Source organism: Pelodiscus sinensis, chromosome 1 (assembly GCF_049634645.1).
Source record: "Pelodiscus sinensis isolate JC-2024 chromosome 1, ASM4963464v1, whole genome shotgun sequence".
NCBI classification, from domain to species: domain Eukaryota; kingdom Metazoa; phylum Chordata; order Testudines; family Trionychidae; genus Pelodiscus; species Pelodiscus sinensis.
The window spans coordinates 146,430,657-146,450,393 of record NC_134711.1 but is presented as its reverse complement, the minus strand read 5'-3'; the positions used below and the strand labels follow the sequence as shown (position 1 = coordinate 146,450,393).

The 19,737-nt window shown below is 48.2% G+C and overlaps 1 protein-coding gene across 11 annotated transcripts in view; it reads right to left on the bottom strand.

Moving 5' to 3' along the window:
• Nucleotides 1-19,737, bottom strand: part of LSAMP (limbic system associated membrane protein) — a 1,540,275-nt gene that overhangs the window by 53,520 nt on the left and 1,467,018 nt on the right. For 4 of the 11 annotated variants that reach the window (XM_075906335.1, XM_075906328.1, XM_075906376.1 and 1 more), the window contains one exon: nucleotides 11,972-18,613. In XM_075906335.1, the coding sequence (XP_075762450.1) occupies nucleotides 18,516-18,613 (98 nt within the window). In that variant the 3' untranslated portion in view covers nucleotides 11,972-18,515. Of the gene's footprint in view, nucleotides 1-736; nucleotides 4,217-6,136; nucleotides 6,254-11,971; nucleotides 18,614-19,737 lie in introns of those variants that run through there. The other 7 variants (XM_075906364.1, XM_075906354.1, XM_075906357.1 and 4 more) reach the window with 4 other exon arrangements.

Sequence of the window (19,737 nt, the reverse complement as noted above, 5' to 3'; positions counted from 1 at the left end):
TGCTCTGTGCCTAATCTGACACGGTGCCAGGAGATGGCTCTTCACTTCAAGCTCTACAGATTTATGCTTCTAGAGCTAGAGGTCCCTGGTTCAATTTCTTGATTGCTCAACAGGGTGGATGGTATGCACCTGTATGGTTAGCTGGGGATTCTGTTTATGTACTCCCCTTGTCCCCTTTTCCACCACATTATACAAGATCATGTAATACCATTTTACTGCATCACATCAACAATCTGCAACCATCAAAACCAGTGGGTTCCCACTTTCTATTTTGCTCTAAATAACCTTTCTATATTCTGCATTGGCCACATCAAGATCTGCTGTCTTTTAACATTCTCTGGCCAGCAAGCACTTACTCAGCAGTAGTGGTTTTTTTATTATGTTTTCATGTAAATGCTCTACATTTATAAACCAAAATGCAGCTCTGAAGCTGATCAGATAAAGGGTAGAATAAGAGCTGGCCACCAAATTGAAAGAACTACATTATACTCTTTAAATCATATTATTCCATTTTGGTAGTGATATTAACATGATGCCTGAGGTCAGATTTCCATTATACCCTTCTCTCTCTCGAATACCTTTCCTATTTATAAAACATTTCTAGTTTACTCCTTTAGTTTTGATTTATTTTTCATTTTTAAAAACATACTTTGTCTTTAATTTTTTAAAAATCAAACAAAGGCAACTAGAGGCAGAAAACTATCTTAAGATTGAGATTCAAACAGTGAGAGAAGTACAGAGGGAAGCATAACTTTTATGTTTTTCATTACATGATCCCATCATACTAGAAAACATACCATGAATACTCGGTACATAATACCATACAATTATCACGGAAAGGCAAAGTTACCTCTTTAATCATGAGATGAACATCCACGGTATTTTATATTATTGCATACGGGTTTGCAGTATGGTATGTGATTCTGCAGTGCAAGGCAGAGCTTTGTAATGCATGAGTGCTAGGGGGAAGACAGACTTGAGTTTTCTTTGAATACCCTTATTGTGAATTTCCTGACTCATTTGTGGAACATGTCCACTCCTCACACAACATTTATGCAATTTTTTGGGTCTGAGAGAGGGTGTTATCTTTGTGTGGGGGTTTTGTATGCCTGTGTGTTGATCCTTGTGATGTATGGATACATCTTCTTGCAACGGTGTGGATTTACGTGTATGCCCTTTGTGAGTAGATGCGCATCGGGAGGCAGGACCTATCAGTGCCTCTGTGTGAATTTGTGTGTGGCTGTGTCTCCCTTACCATCCGCTAGGTACTGTGACGAAATGGGTAATGAAGAAAAGGGTGATAGGAGAGACTAAAGGAGGGATGACTGGAAAGGAGAGGGTCTCACTTTCCATCCCACGCTGCTTATGCTCACAACTGAGTGCCTCATCTGGACTGGCAGATCTCTCGGTGGCTATTCTCACTGCAGGACCACCATGCCTCTGCCATTAAGCCTCGCTGGGACCAGAAGCCATTTTCTCTCCCCTGTTCTTTTAGCTACCTTCTCTGCCTTGAAACCTATTGAGCCAGCACCCCTCAGACACACAGAGGAGCAGAGTCCATTTCCCAAAAGGTATCCTTACTCTTGCTTTACATTTTTTAGAAACATCCGGTTCATTCTCTGTTACCCTCCACATCATACCTCTGCAAGGTGGGCATAAAACGCTGCTGCATCAGAAAGGCAGCATTGAACACTGGGACAAAGTGGGTGCAAAGAGATGACACAAGGTGCCAAGAAATACAATCAAGAGATGTTTCCCTCGCCTTCCGCGTACTGCAGCATCCCAACCTCATTAGCTGTTTCCCAATTCAAGCATGTCCTGTAGCTGCGTTCAAGCGCTGTGCTTCTACAGTTTGGCTGCCGCAAGAAGGGAGGTTCCTGGCTTCCTACATAATGAATGAGAGCCAAACTGCTCATGTGGGCTCATCAAAGACAGCCAGTGAGAGGGAGAGGGCTGGTGACAGAAGGCTGGAGCAAGGGAGAGAGAACATCAGCAGCCTTTTGAGAATGATTGGGGGAATGCAGTATTAACACCAGTGAAGCAGATAGCTGGTTTAAAACAGAGACGAGAGCGAGGAGGGCACACCTATGTACGTGTGTACGAGAGAAAGAAAGATGGTCTCATTGCAAACCATTTACTGAATGACCTTCGTGACTTTCAGTTCACAAACCACCTGCAACCAGACTTGGATTTAGACTAATCTGCTCATTATTTGAAATTCACTAAAACATACGGGTTTCTGTGAACACGTGTCAGCTGTTGGTCAGCCTAGTGGTTACGGCATGCACCTGAGACCCAGGCCCTGCTCCAATGACTAGTGAAATAGTGATGACAAAGTAGAATTGCTTGAATAGGAAAGACAGAAAGGAATCCACTCCCAGACAACGTATCACCCAGACAGTGCACACAGCTGGAAGGTAGGAGACCTAGGTTTTAATCCCTGTTCCAAACCAGGCACGGAAGGGACTTTTAACCTGGGACTCCAACATAATAGAGGCAAGCTCTGGCCATTGAGCATGAGGGGGCACCACTACCACAGCTGCTTTATTTTGGGGGGGGGGGGGAAGAGATTAGGTGTGATCTGAGAAGGCCTACTACCTCAGGCCGGAGAGGCCATCTGGAAGGGGAATGGCTAGTTGGTGAGTCTTGCTGCAGCTTAGGCATGACTCAGCAATGAGCGATTTTGCACCCTCAGGACTTAGGTGGCTGTGTGGATGCCCCCAGGCAGAAATTTAGGCATGGAGGAAACTTTACCAGGGAAAAATTAGACCCTAGAGAAAGTAAGTTCATGAGAACAATTGTGCGATGACAGATTCTGTTCACAGGGGCACCCGGGACGCTTTCTGAGAAGTTCCAAGTAAAACAAGAGCTCATTCATAACAGAGTGAATAAAAAAGGATCACATGAAAGCAAACTCACACATTTGATCTGAGTAAGTGCCTTCCCAGCTGTAGTGATTACGTAAGAGAGAGCAAGAGGGAGAAGGGGGGGGGGGTGAAAAATGGGAGGGTGCACAGACAGGCACTGCGAGAATCATGGGCTCCAGGGAGAGAAAGTTTCATTGCTATGGAGTTAACCTCCTGTGCTTTTCATTGCAGTTTTGTGTCTCAGTGCCTCTTGAATCAAGTTTGCATTTGCCTCTCTTGTGCTGGTTTTGTCACATCGAACTGATCATTAGCAGCACAAAGTGCTTCAGGCTATGTCTACACTACACAGCTTTTAGTGACATGGCTGTGTTGCTAAACGTCAAGCAGTGTAAATCCTGTCACTGCCTAAGAGTGGGGTTTGCACTGTTGAGAGGAGAGCGCTCGGGCTGACAACACACTGTTTACACTGCCACTTACTGCAGTGGTTTCGGAGGGAGCAGGGGTTTACGCAATGGTGAACGACAAGTTTGTCTACAATTGCCAGGATAGACAAAGCTCAGCTGTATTTTCTTCTCCTGCCAACAAGCTCTTTAGTGCTTCTTGGTTTGTTAACTCCATGATCACTAAGCTGAAACCAGGACATGTTACTCGGATCTAGCGGTCTCAGAAGGACACTCCCCATACCCTCCCCCCATTGACATGGATAGCAGGGGTTCTTGTTCCCAGCCTGTGTCTACAACAGCAGCAAATGCTTTCTCCCAGAGGTACAGCCCACTCCCAGTAACATTTGATCAGTGTTTACACTTACACTCATTTCAATGCCATGTCCAGAGGGACACAAAACCATGTCAGAAAGGACTTTCCACAGTGTTATGCCTCAACAACAAAGCCAAGATCCTTCCCCCGAATCTAATGTCCCTAAAATGGGCTTTGCTATGGGTTGTGAAATTTGAATCCAGGTTCAGGTCCAGATTCAGAAGTGAAGTGCCACGTTTGGAGCCATAAGTTAGGTGTGGGGGGTCCTCTGCTTTCCAGAGGTCTGAAGGAAGTTGGATGTGCCTGGAGTAGATATAAAAACAGAAGGTCTGATTCAGAACTGCATTACCCCAGTCTGTGTCAGTTACGCTGGCAGAAAGCTGGAAAAACACAGTGGTGACTCAGATACACTGTCTCTTGCTGTTCAGAAACAAGGAGTCAGATTCTCAGCCAATGTAAACAGGCACAGCTCCACTGACTTCAATACTGCTGTGCTGATTTACACCAGCTGAAGTGTCTCATCACAGAATGTCTCCGGAGACACATTGTCTGATTGGCTTTAACTCCACCATGCGTTGATGGCTGCAGCAAACCTAGAACGAATACGAAAGGATTCCATGCTGATTTACTCTTCTGCTAATCCTCGTCTTAGAAATCATCTGTAAAATCGGATAGAGGGTTGGAACAGGTGGATTTAGTCAGCTGTGCTCATGAAAACAAGTCTGGTAAAGCAGAAATAGTCTGGCCAGACAATGTGGTGTTTCACAGAGGGAATGTGATACACAGGAAGGGATTTGTGGGGAAGTTAGCAGAGTGTAGAAGCTGCTCTACACAGCTCTGCCAATGCCCCTGATTCCTGGCCTGCAGACCCCTGCTATTCCAGCCCCGGGCTCCCCACACAGCTCTGCCTGTGCCCCTCAGTCCTGCCCTGCAACCCCTGCTAGTCTGGCACTGAGCTCCCCCCGTGCCCACAGCCATGCCAGTGCTCCATAGTACTGCCCTGCAGCCCCCTGCTATCCCAGCCCTGGGCTCGCCACGCAGCCCTGCCAGTGCCCCTCGCTCCTGTCCTGCAGCCATCCTCCTTCCCCTGCTATCCCAGCCCTGGGCTCGCCACACAGCTCTGCCAGTGCCCCTCAGTCCTGTCTTGCAGCCCCCTGCTATTCCAGTCCTAGGAAGAATTGTGCCTGAAGCTCATGCCCTGCAATACTTCCCTATGCCTTGCCCTTTCTGACAAGGTGTCTGTTGAGCAGAGCGTGACCATCTTGGCTGAACCGTGAAATGCTTTTCAGGGAGACTGTAAAGAAGTTCTCTCACCATCTTCGGTTATGATCACACCCAAACTCATTCATAGCTGCAATTTAGCCACCTTTGTCCCTAGAGCACCAGTTGGAAAATGTCACCGGCATAATCTCCCCAACCATCTTGTCACCTTCCCTACGTTTCAGGAGATCCTGGGTTAAAATACACACTGCTAATGTAAAAGATTCATTGGCTGATATGACTACTCCAATAATAATTTCCTATGCATTTTTCCAATGAGAATAAGATACATCTAGTACATGTTCTAATAGACACAGGATGCTCTACGTGGTAGTGAACACAGCAATTAATGCTAATGAGTCGGCTGTTAGCAAGTAATATTATTGGTGTTATACTCACGCCTCACCAAATGCAGAGCCTCAGTTTGTTAAACAGACGCCAATGTTAACGGCCAAATTCTCTTCCCATGGCTAAGTTAGCATTAGTTAAATGTACCATTAAAAATAACCATTTAAAATGTCAATGGAAACAGTCTGCGCCTGCCAGGGTTTTTCTGGCCTCTCTTTTATTACTTCTGAACTTTTCAGTGATGGTGGGGAAGTGAGGTGGATTTTAAGTGCATTTTGACAATACAAATAAACAAACATGGAGAATTGGCAGCATTAGCTAAAGCCAAAGCCGGCATGTGAAAGCCTGCATGTTTCACTCACACTGCTCTGCCAATACTCCTCCCTCCCACCCTGCTGTGAGCCCCCCTTCTAGTCCATGGCTGACGTGAAAGTAACAAGAGTTACTTCGCTTCCGGCACCCTCACAGCTGCAGCATTGAATCTCAATCTGGATTTGCAGTTTTATTGGTTTCATTTAGGCCTTTTCCCTCGTTCTCTGGGAATTACCCACAAAATGAGAATGATTCCCCTAAATTTGTTCATTAAAATCTATTTTCCTGCTGTGTTGAGCTGATTCCTCTTTTAGCTGCTACTCCAGGGCATACGCAGACCCAAACCTCTCATCTCACCCTCCTTGCCCCTCTTCTGCCCCCCACCCACACACATGCTGAGCAAAAGTAGTGCTCAAGGGGAGAGGTTACCAAAAAGACTTGTTTCTGACTGATGCAGGTGATGACAAAGGCAGCCATTCTATAGACACCATCATGCCCCCTACTAACCATACAGCATCAGAGCCAACCAGTTTGCCAACAACAGACGGTAACGATAAGCTGCAATGGAATCGTTATCTTTCTGGGACACATACCTGGGCAGGACCATGAGTATACACAGGATGCACTGTGGTCTCTTGGCTAGTCACCGTAGCAGGATGCAGATGTGTTCACTGTTGGTCTCCTCACTGGAAAACTCATTGTGGTGGGGGCTACAAAGGAAAGAATTCCTGCTACTGATGTTGATGATCAAAGTCACATAAGATAAAGTACTCCTGAGAGTAAGGGGGTGGGGAGGAGAGTTCCCATAAAAGAGAATATGCCTACCATCAAGCGCGATGGGGGAGAAGAGGATACTGCTTCTAGCAGAATAAGAGGGCACCAGGGAGGGGGACAATATGGGATCCAGAGATTCTACAGGGCTGTGATTAGCTAACTCCACAGCAGCACAGAGAACAGCACCTGGTAAACATGTGTAGGGAAATATTTTCTGCTCACTGGCTGCAGTGAAATCCACATGGCTTCTCTCTTATGTCGCAGATGTTAGCGACAGAGCTTGGCCTGGCTGGGTGGGAGCCATGCCTCTGCAGAATCACATCCAGCATGCTCGTAAGGATAGGTGTATTCAGACACTCCAGGGTGAGCAGGGGCATGGTGGGGCCAAGGAGTGAGCTCCAGCGAACATCTGTTCTAGGGCATCCTTTGCCGAGTCAGCAGCATGGCCAAAGCCCGGGGGGGGGGAGGGGAGAGAGGAACAGTTTCTGTGGGCCACTGGGCAAGGTGTGTGTGGGGGGAGAGGGGGGAGACAGGATTTTGGGCAGAAGAGGCAGGGCCAGGGCAGCCATCCCTCAGCATTGTTGGGCCCATGGTGTTGGACCCTCCCCCCAGCCCTCAGAACAGCACTCCGGATGCAATTTAAGGGAGCTCAGGACTCTGGCCACTGCCTCTGAAGCAGCAGCAGCTAGGAGCCCCTGGCCTCTTTAGATCACCAGGCCCAGGAACAACTTCTCCCTTTGCCTCCTCACCCCACTGGTGCCTGCCATTTCCCACCGGAGGTCTGATGTCACGCTGACCCAGCAGTCAATACATCTGTTAGTCTATAAGGTGCCACAGGACTCCTCGTTGCTTTTGCAGATCCAGGCTAACACGGCTACCCCTCTGATACTTGACCCAGCAGTGCCTCTACCCCTTCCCCCAGCAACACAGAACTGAATGTCATCTGTGCAAAGAGACCAAGCACCTGATTAGGGTGGTAGGCCAGGGCTTTGGGAAGCTCACAGCTGTTGATGGTCCATGGTGGCAACTGGCAAACTCCTTTTTGATGCCCCAGTACACAAGATTTGCCAAGTAGCAAACAGGTCAGTAGAGCAGGCTACACAGAGCTCTGTGCAGGAAGGGCAGGCTTTTACCCGAGTGCACCTCCTGGAGCAGCAATCAAGTTACTCATGACACCTGCAAGGACCAGCTTGACCCACAGCTACAGAAAGCAGATTTGCAAAGCTACACATTTCCCTCGGTATATTAGAAGAGGGATGTGCAAGCAGGGAAGGGAGGAATCCTGCTTTGTAACTCATGTTGCAGCAGTTTTTCTGCACTGACAGGAATGTGGCCAGTGCTCTGCAACCAGAAGAAACATCCTTAGGCTATACATTGTATTTGTGGAGTGCCTGGATTACAGCAGGAACCTCCCTGCCACCTGGGGAAGCAGGAGGAAGGAAAGCTGCAATCTCCACAGGCTGTGTAAGCAGCTGGCTGCTCTACGGGGTTTCTGTCTGCATGGCTCAGGCCCAGATAAGACAGCAGCCTGCAACAGCAGAATGACCACTAATCAGGATTCTGTGTCTCCCTGGTGCCCTCTGGTGATACCATCAGGACTGTGTTTCCTGGCCCCTCCTGCTCTTTATTCCTTAGCCTGAGGTAGGCTGGTTGAGAGAAATTTGGGGCCTGATATGTTCTGGGGCCTCTCATCCCACCCCATTGCATCACAAGTACAGAGATTTTGGGCCCACCCCCAAGCTCAAACCTCCTGTACAGTTCTCTTTCCTTCCATCCTCTCATCAGCCCTGTCCTGGGCCCCACAGCCTGTCCTGGGAAAGGGCAAGCCGTGCTGTGGCCTGGACACCAAGCTCTAGTGCACCCCCTTTTTTGGGACACTTCTCCATTCTGACTGGCTGTTTTTGCTCCACTTTTTGTTTCTGGGGAGGGAGGGCAGGAGGGGAGGGGGTATAATTATTCTCCATGCTGGTTAGTAAATTAGCTAAAGCTGCTCCTGTTGGTACTCCCCTTGTAAATTCATTTGTTTCCTAGCATCATAGGTTCCATTTTTCCGGCACCCTCCTCTTTCTGGTTCATATCCTACACATTCCTCTTCCCATTCCCCAGCACCAGACCCCTTTTTCAAGGCCTAGGCCTCGCTATTCAGATTTCCCATGTGCTAATTTTTTCCTTCTCTGCTGACCAGTTTCCCTTCCACCTTGTGTCTATTTCCTGGACCCTCCTACGCTATTTTCCTGAAACCAAGCCCAAACCTGCTTACTCTGCTTCCCTCCCCCTGCTGCCTTCTCATCTCCTCCCTTCTGCTCTGTTTGCCTGTATGCCTTGGGGCTTCTGGACATATTTTCAAGACACATCTCTGCCCTAGCTCCTCACACTCCACTGGCCTCTCCCCCACCCCTCCTGTTTTCTCCCCATATCTTGGCCTCTCCTCCTTATCTCCATACCCTCTCTGCCCCCATTGTCTATTGTCCCAACCTTTCCTGTTCTCAGCTCCTGATTTTTCTATGCCTACCCTGACCCACCCTGTACCCAGCCTCACTCTAAGCCTCCCGACTTCCTGCCTGCTCTCTTGCCATGTACTGACCTTCATTTTCCCCAGACTTACCTGCTCCAGTTGCCTTTGGCCTGGTTCCCACAGCCACCCTTCTTTTCCCAACCCAGCCTGCTGCTCTTTGGCTTCCACCTCCATGTTCCTCCCACCCTGCTGCAACCAGCCTGTCCCATCTTCTCTCTTTGTAGGCCCTGCTGCTGTGTCTCCGGTTTTTTTTTTTTTTTTTTGTGAGTTGTTGGTATTTGAACCCACCTGTTGCCAGAGACAGAACTAGTGCTGCTGACTTCTAGTGAGGGGCCCAGGTCCCACACCTGCAGCCCCAGACCCACATCAATCACCAGTGACCCCCTCCCCACCCTGTTCTCATGTGTGCCCCAGCAGCACAAGTCAACCCCCTAGTACTACCTCTGCAGCCCCTGGGGTTCTTCACTCACCTTGCCGGGGGGGGGGGGGGGGGGCAGGGTTGCTGCAATGGTGCAGAGTTCACCACCACAGTCCCAACAGGGTTGTGCAACTAAGTTGCAGGGATAGGGCGGAGCACAGGACAGACTGAGCCATTGTGCATGGGGGGGGGGGGGTATGCACAGACTGACCCATTATGTATGTGTGTGGGGGGGGGGTGCACAGACTGAGCCATTGTGCATGTGGGGAGGGGAAGAGTGCACAGACTGACCCATTGTTTACAGAAGCCCTGGGGAGGAGCACAGAACAAGCTGGTCCATTGTACTTTGGGTGGGGGGAAGCCTGCAGACTGACCCATTTTTGTCACAGGAGGGGTGGGAAAAGACCATGGGCTGACCCATTGTTCAGGAGCGGTGGGGGAAAGCAATAGACTGACTCATTGTTTACAGGGGAGAGGGGAAGCCTGCAGACTGACCCATTGTTCAGAGGAGTGGGGAGAAGCTCACACACTGAGGCTACGTCTACACTGGCCCCTTTTCCGGAAGGGGCATGTAAATTTCACCAGTCGTAGTAGGGAAATCCGCGGGGGATTTAAATATCCCCCACGGCATTTAAATAAAAATGTCCGCCGCTTTTTTCCGGCTTTTAAAAAAGCCGGAAAAGAGCGTCTACACTGGCCCCGATCCTCCGGAAAAAGCGCCCTTTTCCGGAGGGTCTTATTCCTACTTAAATCCCCCACGGATTTCCCTACTACGACTGGTGAAATTTACATGCCCCTTCCGGAAAAGGGGCCAGTGTAGACGTAGCCTGAGGGACTGGGTGGTGAAGTGTCCTGGCATCTCCAGGAATGAATGACCATGCCATGTGACAAAGCCTCCAGGAATAGCTCCAACCAAAATTGGCACCCCTGTGAATCACAAGAGCTTCAGGGGGTAGCCACGTTACAGAAAAAAACAACAAATGGTCGGGTAGCACTTTATAGACTAACAAAACATGTGGATGGTATCATGAGCTTTCGTGGGCACAGCCTGCTTCTTCAGATGACCAGAGTTATGAAAACTGGAAATAAATAGGAGAGGGGAAGAACAGTGTGTGTGGGGGGGGCAGGATGGGGGGGAGTACAGACCATTGTTGAGGGGAACAGGCATACCCGTGGTAGCTCTGACTTGGTAAAGAGTATGGGTGGGATGGGCAGGCTGCCCCGTGTGCAAGCCCATCTATACCCCTAGGGCCAGACTTGAGGCGGGGAGGGATGGCAAGGCCAGCCCTCTGCTCACTGCACTGGGGATAGTACTTAGCTACGTTTAGTGCATTCATTGGATCAGAAGTTAAGCTACCCCAGCTGGAAATGATGCCTCCTCCACCTGCAGTGTAGACATACCTTAAATGCACTTTTCATTCTGCTCCAGCCTGTCTGTGCTGAACTCCTCTGTGTCCATTAGTAACTGCCTCACAAGTTCTTCCCTGTATCTCCCTGGAGGTTGCTGTTCGGTGTCAAGTTGCATGCCACAAGGGGCCATTTGAAAAATCAAGTTAAATGAATACATTTGCTGGGGGATCTTAGGCCCTTGCAGGCTGCAAGATTGAGTAACCCCTTTCACTGCCTCCAGAAGGCTGTCCCTTTCTCCTGCACACCAACATGTTGCTGCCACAGAAGGGGAAGAGACATGGAAACATTCAGTGTTTCAGGTGGGAGAAGAGAGGAATGTTGGCATCTTGAGTCCCATTTGAGACAAAATGCTGGATGGAAAGAAAGTCTTGAGAACTGGTTGAGAGAGCATGCATACCCATTACTGTGGTTAACATAGGATTTTATCCCAATTGCAGTGGAAGTCTTATCATCAGCAACAGTGTTGGGAGCAGGATCGAGTCCTGTCATATCCTTTTTAGACTTTGGACACAGCTCTCTCTGAATTCCACAACAGCATGTTAAAAAATTCCTGTGTTGTTTGTCTAGAGGAGGGATGGGGAACCTTTTCTGGGTCGGGGGCTGCTGACCCACAGAAAAATCAGTCGGGAGCCGCATACAAGTGAGAAGCAAAGAAAACACAAACAAACAAAAATTGATTGAGAAGGATGAAGACGTGCCTCACATTCTCTCGCAAACTAGAGGTTGGGAGGGCCCAGGCTAGTATATTTTGTGTGACGGAGCGCCAGCACAAGCTTTCCAATGCTGGGGGGCTGCATGAGTCCCGAGGGCTGGATCCAGACAAGCCAGGGACTGTGTCCGGCCCCCGGGCCTGAGGTTCCGCACCGTTGGTCTATGGGATCTCCACCCTTGGTCTAGGGGATCCCATATACTCACTGCAAATCCATAGACTTTAAGTGTGTCACAGTTACCACAGTGCTGCAAACCAGGCCATATGGAACTTCAGGGCAACAGCTGGCATAGAATTCAGTTGCATAGGCATTACCTATACCTTGAGCTAGAATCTCTCTTTATATGGCACCCTTCTCAAATATATGCTGCATCCGTCTCCAGTGGGTACTGCTACCACCCACTGGAGTTAGCCCTTTAGTTCACAGGGTGTGTACCAGGCTGAACCCTTGCTGCTAACCGGGTGGTGGTGGGGCCATCGATCAGGGTCAATGATGCACGAATTACCAGTTCTCCTTCGATCAATAGAGGGTATCTGCCAGCCATTTCATTACAAACTCATTGCACCAAATGAAACAAAACTGTGTATGGAGGGTGGGAGGAAAGAAATTAAGATGCATTTCTTCCTTTTCACGTTTATTTCATTTTTGTTTTTGTTTTTTTTTTTGTTTTTTTTTTTAAGATCACAGAAGAGCAGAGCATTCATACATGTAAAGAAACAGAAACAAGATAACAGAAGTTAAATACATTGAGGAAAGTAAAAAGAAAAAGCTTTTTTGTTGGTGTCAGGTTTTTTTGTTTTGTTTTGTTCTGTTTTTCGTTCTTTTTTTTTTTTTTTTACACACACACACTTGCGCGTTTAAAATTTTCTTCCACAGAGCTAGTATCTTAAAACAAACCAATGGCAAAAAAATAAAATGGCCGTGTTCTTGTTTCGTTAAAGAGAAGTTCAGCTCATGTCTACGGTGCTGGGGAAAAATATATATAAAGATATAGATATATATATATATTTATATGTATATAACACTGTTAATGAGGATAGTTCTAACCACCCCACTGAGTAGCAAGAAGAAGGGACTGGACCTCCTCTCTAAGGCCTGGAGGATGAAACTTAGCTCCAGCTGAGGAAATGGAAAGTTTTGGGGGCAGTTGGTGGAGGCAATTTTTACTCTCCCCCTCTACACCCGCACCTTTTCTTTGTATGTAGGAAGTCACCACAAACCATGCAACTGATGGCTTTCAATAGACAGATTGCTAAAAGCAAATTGAGAAGTATGTATCAGGTTTCTTGTGTCATGGGGGGGCTGGGAAAAGAGAGTGGTGTGATGGCTGCATGAGGGATTTTTGGAAAAGTGTGGCATGGTGTGGTGTAGGATGTTTGGGGAGGACTGAGTATCTGTGTGACTAAAAGAGGGAGCAAATGAAATAACTTCAGTGCAGGAAGACACTCCTGAGTTGGGAAGTTCTCTCCTTGTAGACAGTGTCTTAGGCGGGCTTATTCATTGCACCTGCGTGTGCATGCACACACGCGTGCACACACACGTGCGCACATGAGGTGTTAGGCATTCTTAGAAGGAATTGAAGGACTTGGCTGAGGATAGGTAGCAGGGCTCAGTTCAATCATGCTGTACTCACAGATACACTGGGATGTTGATGAATGGTCCCCTAGTTAGGGTATCACAACGCATGTCCTCCATAGGGCTCAGGAAGTGAGCTGAAGATATACACCAATTGGGGAGAGGTAGTTCCCTGCCCTTCCTGTAGATAATCTCTTTTAGATAGGACCTTTGCCCATTAATGTGCTCCCCAGGCAGCCTTGCTATGAAGTCTGCCCTCCCATCAGCTCAGCAGTCCTTTCCCCTTGACTGGCTCTGTTCTCCTTAGAGATCTGCAGGCCCTTCTGGTGGCACTAGCTAATCTGGATCTGCAGAGCGGAAAGGGGCTTCCATTTCCTAGGTTAACTTAGAGGGGTGATCCTCTTTTTCTTGCTCTTGTCAGGCTGCCTGGCTTGCCATTCAAGTGCCTCCCTGAGCTGTGCTTGGATAGGAGATCTTGCTGGCTTCCTTACCAAGATGATTTCCACCCTGCTGAAATGGTGAGATAGGAAAGCAAGTGAACACCTGAGATCTGGCCTTTGAGGAAACAACCACAATAGATATCATGTTGAAGTGTCTCACTGTAAGATCTAAGGGGAGGGGAGGCTTTCCTCAGCATGTTACATAGAGGGGAACAGGAGAACACTCCTTAATCTCAAAAAGAGTCCTGCAACTAACTCCCTCAGGCACCACAATGGAAATATATCCTCTTTGAGACCAAGCTGAGTGCCAGTGGCTGAGAATTCTGAGCATGGATTGTGGGCCACACATGGCCCCACTTTTTTTTAAATCAGCACAGCCTTGGGAGACCATCTCCTAGTGTAATTCTGTCTTCCTTCTCTCACCACTCTGCTTGTCATTTTAGGGGGTTCTTTTCACAGTCCTTTCTATGCACTTGCCAAAAATGAAATAAGCTTTTGCCACCCTCAGGAAGGCGACTTAGAACTTCCCATTTCTGTCCCACCTCCTCAAGACTCTATTGCATGGCTCCATTTGCTGTGGTTTGCTACGTGGTGTCAAGCACCAGGAAGAGTCTGGCCATGAATCAGAGGGGTTGGTGCAGAGGACATGGGTTCTACTGTTATACTTGGGAGAGGAAACACTTTTTTGCCACACACCTGGGTTCCTACATAAGAAGATGTGAAGGCCTGATAGAAATGCCTTCTTCTGGAAGGGCTGAGAGTAAGATTAAAGGCTCCCCAGATCCTCTCACACAAAGGCCCATGAATCATTGATCATTTCCCCAAATTTCTTTCCAGACTTGCAACTTCTACGTGGCCTGGAAAAAGTGTGAAAAATGAAGTCTACTAAGTTAATGCTATGGGCTGAGTTTTGAAACAAGGGCATCTTAATTGGATGCTCAGAAAGGTACCCACGTGCATGGAATGCGTGTGCCTGTATCTAAGGGCCAATCTGAGCATTGAAATAGGGATGGGTGGGTGAGTGGAGTTCTGAAAGTTTGGTGATTGACTTGTAGCCTGGCATGGGAGAAAATTGGCGATTTGCCTGTGATCCTGAACAATAAATGCTCTGTAAGCCGGTGTACACTCAGGTTATAATTCGGTTTACACAATGCATGTAAGCAAAAAACAAAAAACTTTTGATAATGTCACCATTAACATGACGCTGATGGTAACACTGGTCTATACAACATTGCTGGTAGAGAAAGCAGGGGTTTTGCACTGCTGCTTTATGTGTTCACAAGTTGTGATCTGGAAAAGGATACCTGTGTTAACTGGGGGTTTTCATACCCACCTTCCCAGCATTTCACAGACATGCATCGCTTCCTTTTTTCACCCAGCCAGACACATACAAACAACATGCTGCAATCATGCATGGCGTTTCAGGTGCTCCCAGAGGGCTGCGTTCATACTGTTCATTTCCTTTCAGAAAAAAGATGCTCCTGCCCCCGCCTGTTGGTAAACTGAAAAGGGTTAGAAACCTGCTAGCAAGTAAGGGGCCATATATTAAACCTAAGTATTTGTTCCTCTGCTTGAACATTGCTGGACATTTCATGTCACACTTGTATATTTACAAACTCGTAGAAGAAATACAATCTTTTTTTTAATAACACTATATGTTAAACCTCCATCAATCAAACACAAATACACCTATACTCTCAAGGAATTGGTGTCCCATTCCAAACCCCACCGAAGGACAAGGCAGCAAGCAAGCGAGTGGATTTGGAGGGGGGGCAGAGGGACTATGGGCTTCAGGGGGAACGCTGTACACTTTGGAGGAAATATATTTTCAATTTAATTATTCATAGGGGGTGAAGAAATGGTCAACAAACCACTGAGTGCTGCCTAGCGCTCATGAACACCCCTACAATAACACAGCAATATGTGCCACTCTGCACTCATCAGTGACCCTACAATAGCAAACGGGTGTGCACAGCCCAGCACTAATGAAACAAAGTGTGTAGCCAGTCCTCATAAACAACCCCACAGAAACACACCTGTGAGGGCGGCCCACCGCCCATGAGCAACTGAACAATAACAAACTGATAAGCCAATAGGAGGGGAGAGGGTGCATAGTCCCTCTCCCAAATTCAATAGCTGCTATTGATTTGCACCCCCAACCCCCTCCCCACCCCCGACTCAGAAAGGATCCCCAGCATGGGCTAGTGAGATTGTAAGAGACTCTGCAGGGCTCCTGGTCAGTAGGTCGACTACAGGAGAAGGTCCAGATTCTCAAAGGTATTTAGGTGCCTAATGCCCTGTGAGTTCAACTGGAGCCTACATACCCCTGAAGGTCTGTACTGCAGCCACGCTGGATTCAGTTCACCCAGGAGAGGTTGCAAGGCCCAGCACGCAAGAGATCAAGGGCGGAGTCCTAACTCTGGGGCACCGATTGATTTCCAACCCCCTCCCAAACAGCAATGGTGTCATAGATATTACCAGGGTGCACACGCACACATTCTGGGGTCTGATGTTTTTTTGTAGGGCTTCTTCTCCAAAACACAGAGGGTAAATTACAGCAGAGCCCGCCTTCAGCTGAGCATGTACCTTGAGGGATGGAGAGGAAATCCTCCTCCCTTCACTGGCGACATCCCACAAGCCCTGTTTCGCCACTCTCCTCCCTTCAAAGACTAATCTTTAACTGCAAACCCTGGATGGCTGCAAGACGCTTGGCTGTCTCTTTAATGGATTGCCTGTCTCTCGCCCCAAACTGCCTTGCTCAGCAGAATGAACGGCACTGCCGTTGGAGCTGTTTGATCAAGGTGAATGCCGCCATGCTGAGCCGGCGCTGAATTATAGGGAGCGCCTTGCAGATCTCCTCACAGCTGAGCTAAGGGAAGGACTGAAATGCAAAACAGAATTAACTCATTGCTTTCTGGGGAGCATTCTCCCCTTTCTTATGCTTGGGCTCGAGCCAGAGAGCTTTCCACCCCATCTCGCCTACATTTTTTGACAGCAAATGCCAAGCAGATCGAGTTTGTTTATTTATGGGCCATGGAGGATGGAAAGAAGGTGATTTTTACAGTTTAGAAGATTGAGGGAATGGCAGCATTTGCTGGCGTAGGACACAGTGAAGGCCAGTGCACCACTCCTAAATCCTGGCCCATAGCACTCAGGCTAAGCCAAGTCCAGAGGCTCTGCTGGGATGGGATTGGCAATCCCAACACATCCTCTGCTATGGACACCCAGATCAGGGTATGAGGGCATTTAGAAACAGGGTGCCAGAGAGACTACCCAGGTGCATTTAGCCAGCTGTCTCCTTTCACAGCTGGTCAGCATAGCCAATGGGATATGCAAAGCTTGTCCAATTTGCATATCTCATTGCTTACATCGCATGCTGCAGGACCTGTTGCTGAAATGGTAGATTCCAGCAGAAAGGTAGCATTTCAGTAACTCTGCTCGGAGACCCAGCATCTCTTCTGCAACAGGTGTCAACTACTTCCTCCTGTGACCATCCAGAGGGCGAGAGGATGTCTAGAGGCAACATGAGCAACCTTGACACATTACACCTAGCTCAGTAAAACACCTCCTGTTGCTTGTGCCCTTGTAACTCTCGTAAATGCACCACCCAAACTTCCTGTGTTGTATGCCAAGCATTTTAGCTCCAGTTTTTTTTATAGTCCCAGGTCCTGGCCACTTTCTGAACCAGTAAGATTTTTCTATAATGTATACAATTAAACAGCTCTATGGTGGCTGGGAGGGATATTTACAGGCCTTCTTTGATTGTAGCAAAGAGGGCAGAGGGACAAAAGATTCATTTCTCTAGTAATACTGATGGGTTATGGATTGCCCCTCGAAGGCTTTTCTGTTGAGAGATTTATCCACCGTGCTGATGTACCTACTGATGTAGAAGGTCAGTGAAGCCCAGGTTAACTCACTAATTATCTCTCTTCCCAGTCCCCCTCTCTCCCTCAGGAGTGGACAATGGAGCAGTTCTTTTGAAGTGCTGCTCTCAGAGAATTGCTATCTAGGATCCTATGGGTCAGTCACATTGATTTGCTACCTGGTTGGACATAAACACAAGCACTGCTGTGAAGGAGGAGCCTCTCTTCTGGTGCAGTGCCCACCGGGGGGTTGATGAGGGAAGGTTCTAAAAAGGATGGAGCGTGACTCTTCCAAGCAATATGGCCAGGAGGAAGTCAAGGCAAAAGCCAGCTGACAGGATGGAGGCCCATCTGAACCAGTGCCACAAGTGATGCACTCCCCACCTCCCCCCCACATCTGCCCAAGTGATCTCTCAGCACCGTGTCTCACACTTACAATGCAGAACTTTATCTACAGCATGATGAGCTTATGTACATATGGACCATTCTCTTCGCATGCTTTAGAGAGAGAGAGAGACACACACACACACAGACACACACGGGAGACAGAGACACCCGGCCAAATACAGGGGGAGAAGAGAATAAAAACAGTGTGTTTGTAGCATAGTCAACATAGCTTGAACTCAGGGCAGAGAGGGAGGAACTGGAGGAGCAGGGACATAAGGGCGGGACCAACAAGGTTGCAAGGGCTAGGGAGGAGGTGTAGGGTTTCTTCATGGGACACCAGTATGTGAAAGGGTTCAGGACTCTTGCTTTCCAAAAGTCTGAACTGGAAGAGTCAGCTCATCAAATGGCCAAGGGAATCAAAGGGATAAGTGGCTATACACCTCACAGCGAAGATCTTCTCATTTAGAAGATGAAAGAAAGAGGACTAAGGAAAGAAGGGGGGAAACAAAGGGAAAATAATAAATCAGGTTGGTTGGGGTTGGTTGTTTTGTTTTGTTGGGTTTTTTTTTTTTACATCTCAGCGTCTTTGGCACAACGCGGTCCCCTCCCAGCGCCCCCTTCCCTCCTGCTCTCCGCGTCGCTTCCCAGATGGTCGATGGCTTGACAGACATCTTGTCGTAATTCGGAATAAATGTTGCTGAGTCTTCTTCGCTGTAATTTCCCCCCCCCCCTTTGCTCTTGAACACACAAAAGTTGTGAAAGACCCAGTCCTCTCCCCCCCCCTTTTCTCGCTCTGTCTCCTGTATGACGCGTTTTGTTTTGTGTGTTGTTGTTGTTGTTGTTGTTGTTGGGTTTTAATTTTTTTTAAATTCTCATTATATTAACATTTGCTAAGTAGGCAGAGGAGGGACACTGCCAGCAGCCACAGTGGTACGGCCAAGCTCATTGAACCGTTGTCTACTCTCCCTGTGCCAGGTCCTGTAGGGAAAGAGAGGAAAGGAAGAGAGAAGAGGAAAGGGTTACATACAGCAAAGAAGAAACACAGTCAGCAAGGAACATGTTGATGGACTTCAAAAGCACCGAATCAGAGCTACCGTGCGGGCTCCTGAACCCAGTGCTGCTGTGCCCTTCACTATGGCGCCTCCTGCTGGGAGAGGTTAGGATTGGTGGTGAGCTTCCTTCTAAAGAGCTCACCACTATGTTCCTACTATGTGTCCTGCTGGGAAAGGCTGAGTCTTCGGTATCTGTGAGCTGTGCCCCCCCACACCCCCAGACCTAGCACCCCATGCCCAATTCCCTCCTGCCTCTCCTGCAGAGACAGACTGGTGCTGGAGTTTCCCACAACAAGCACCATTCCTTCCAATGCCAGCTACAGGGAGAGATTGGGCCTATTATGAGCTCCTCAGTAAACAAGCTCTTCTAGCCTGTTCTCGCTTTCCCTAGCGATGGCCACACAGCATTTCTTTTCACTTCCCTCCTTCAGGTGGCCCTTGAATGCCAGGACTTGTTATAAACCTGCACAGTGATGATATCTGTTTGCAGCCAGATGCCTGCTCCACACAGGCGGATGCATCGCAGCATTCCAGTCAATGAAGCATGGAGCCAATCAGCGCATGTCTTTAGTGCCAGGGGAACCACCATAATTATTTCTTTCTTAATCGGGAGGAGGAACAATTTCCATGTAACTATTATGACCCTTTGGTGCTGCACTTATAGGGAAGGGAGTCCAAGCAATGCTTTGATGTTCACAGGACTGGGGAATAAAGTTGGAGGAGCAGGGAAACGTTCCACTGCAGCAACAAATAATGCAGACTTGCTACAGGAATATTATGTCCTAACACAAGTGACATCTCATTCATCCTCCCATCTATGGCTCTCCTTCCTGGACTGTTTTTAAGGCAGCACTTCTGCTTGTCATTCTCCCTGCAGCGCCAGTCAGTGGTATCTTGTTATACCAGGGGTGTGTGAAAAGTGTATGTTCTGTGTATGTCAGCGCCTGTCTGTGCTCGTGTGTGGTTTTGCAGGAAGAGAGGGATGCATGGATGGGGACTTGTTTGTACGGACAGTTGTGAGGTTCATGGGGCGAGTGATGCTGTCTATAT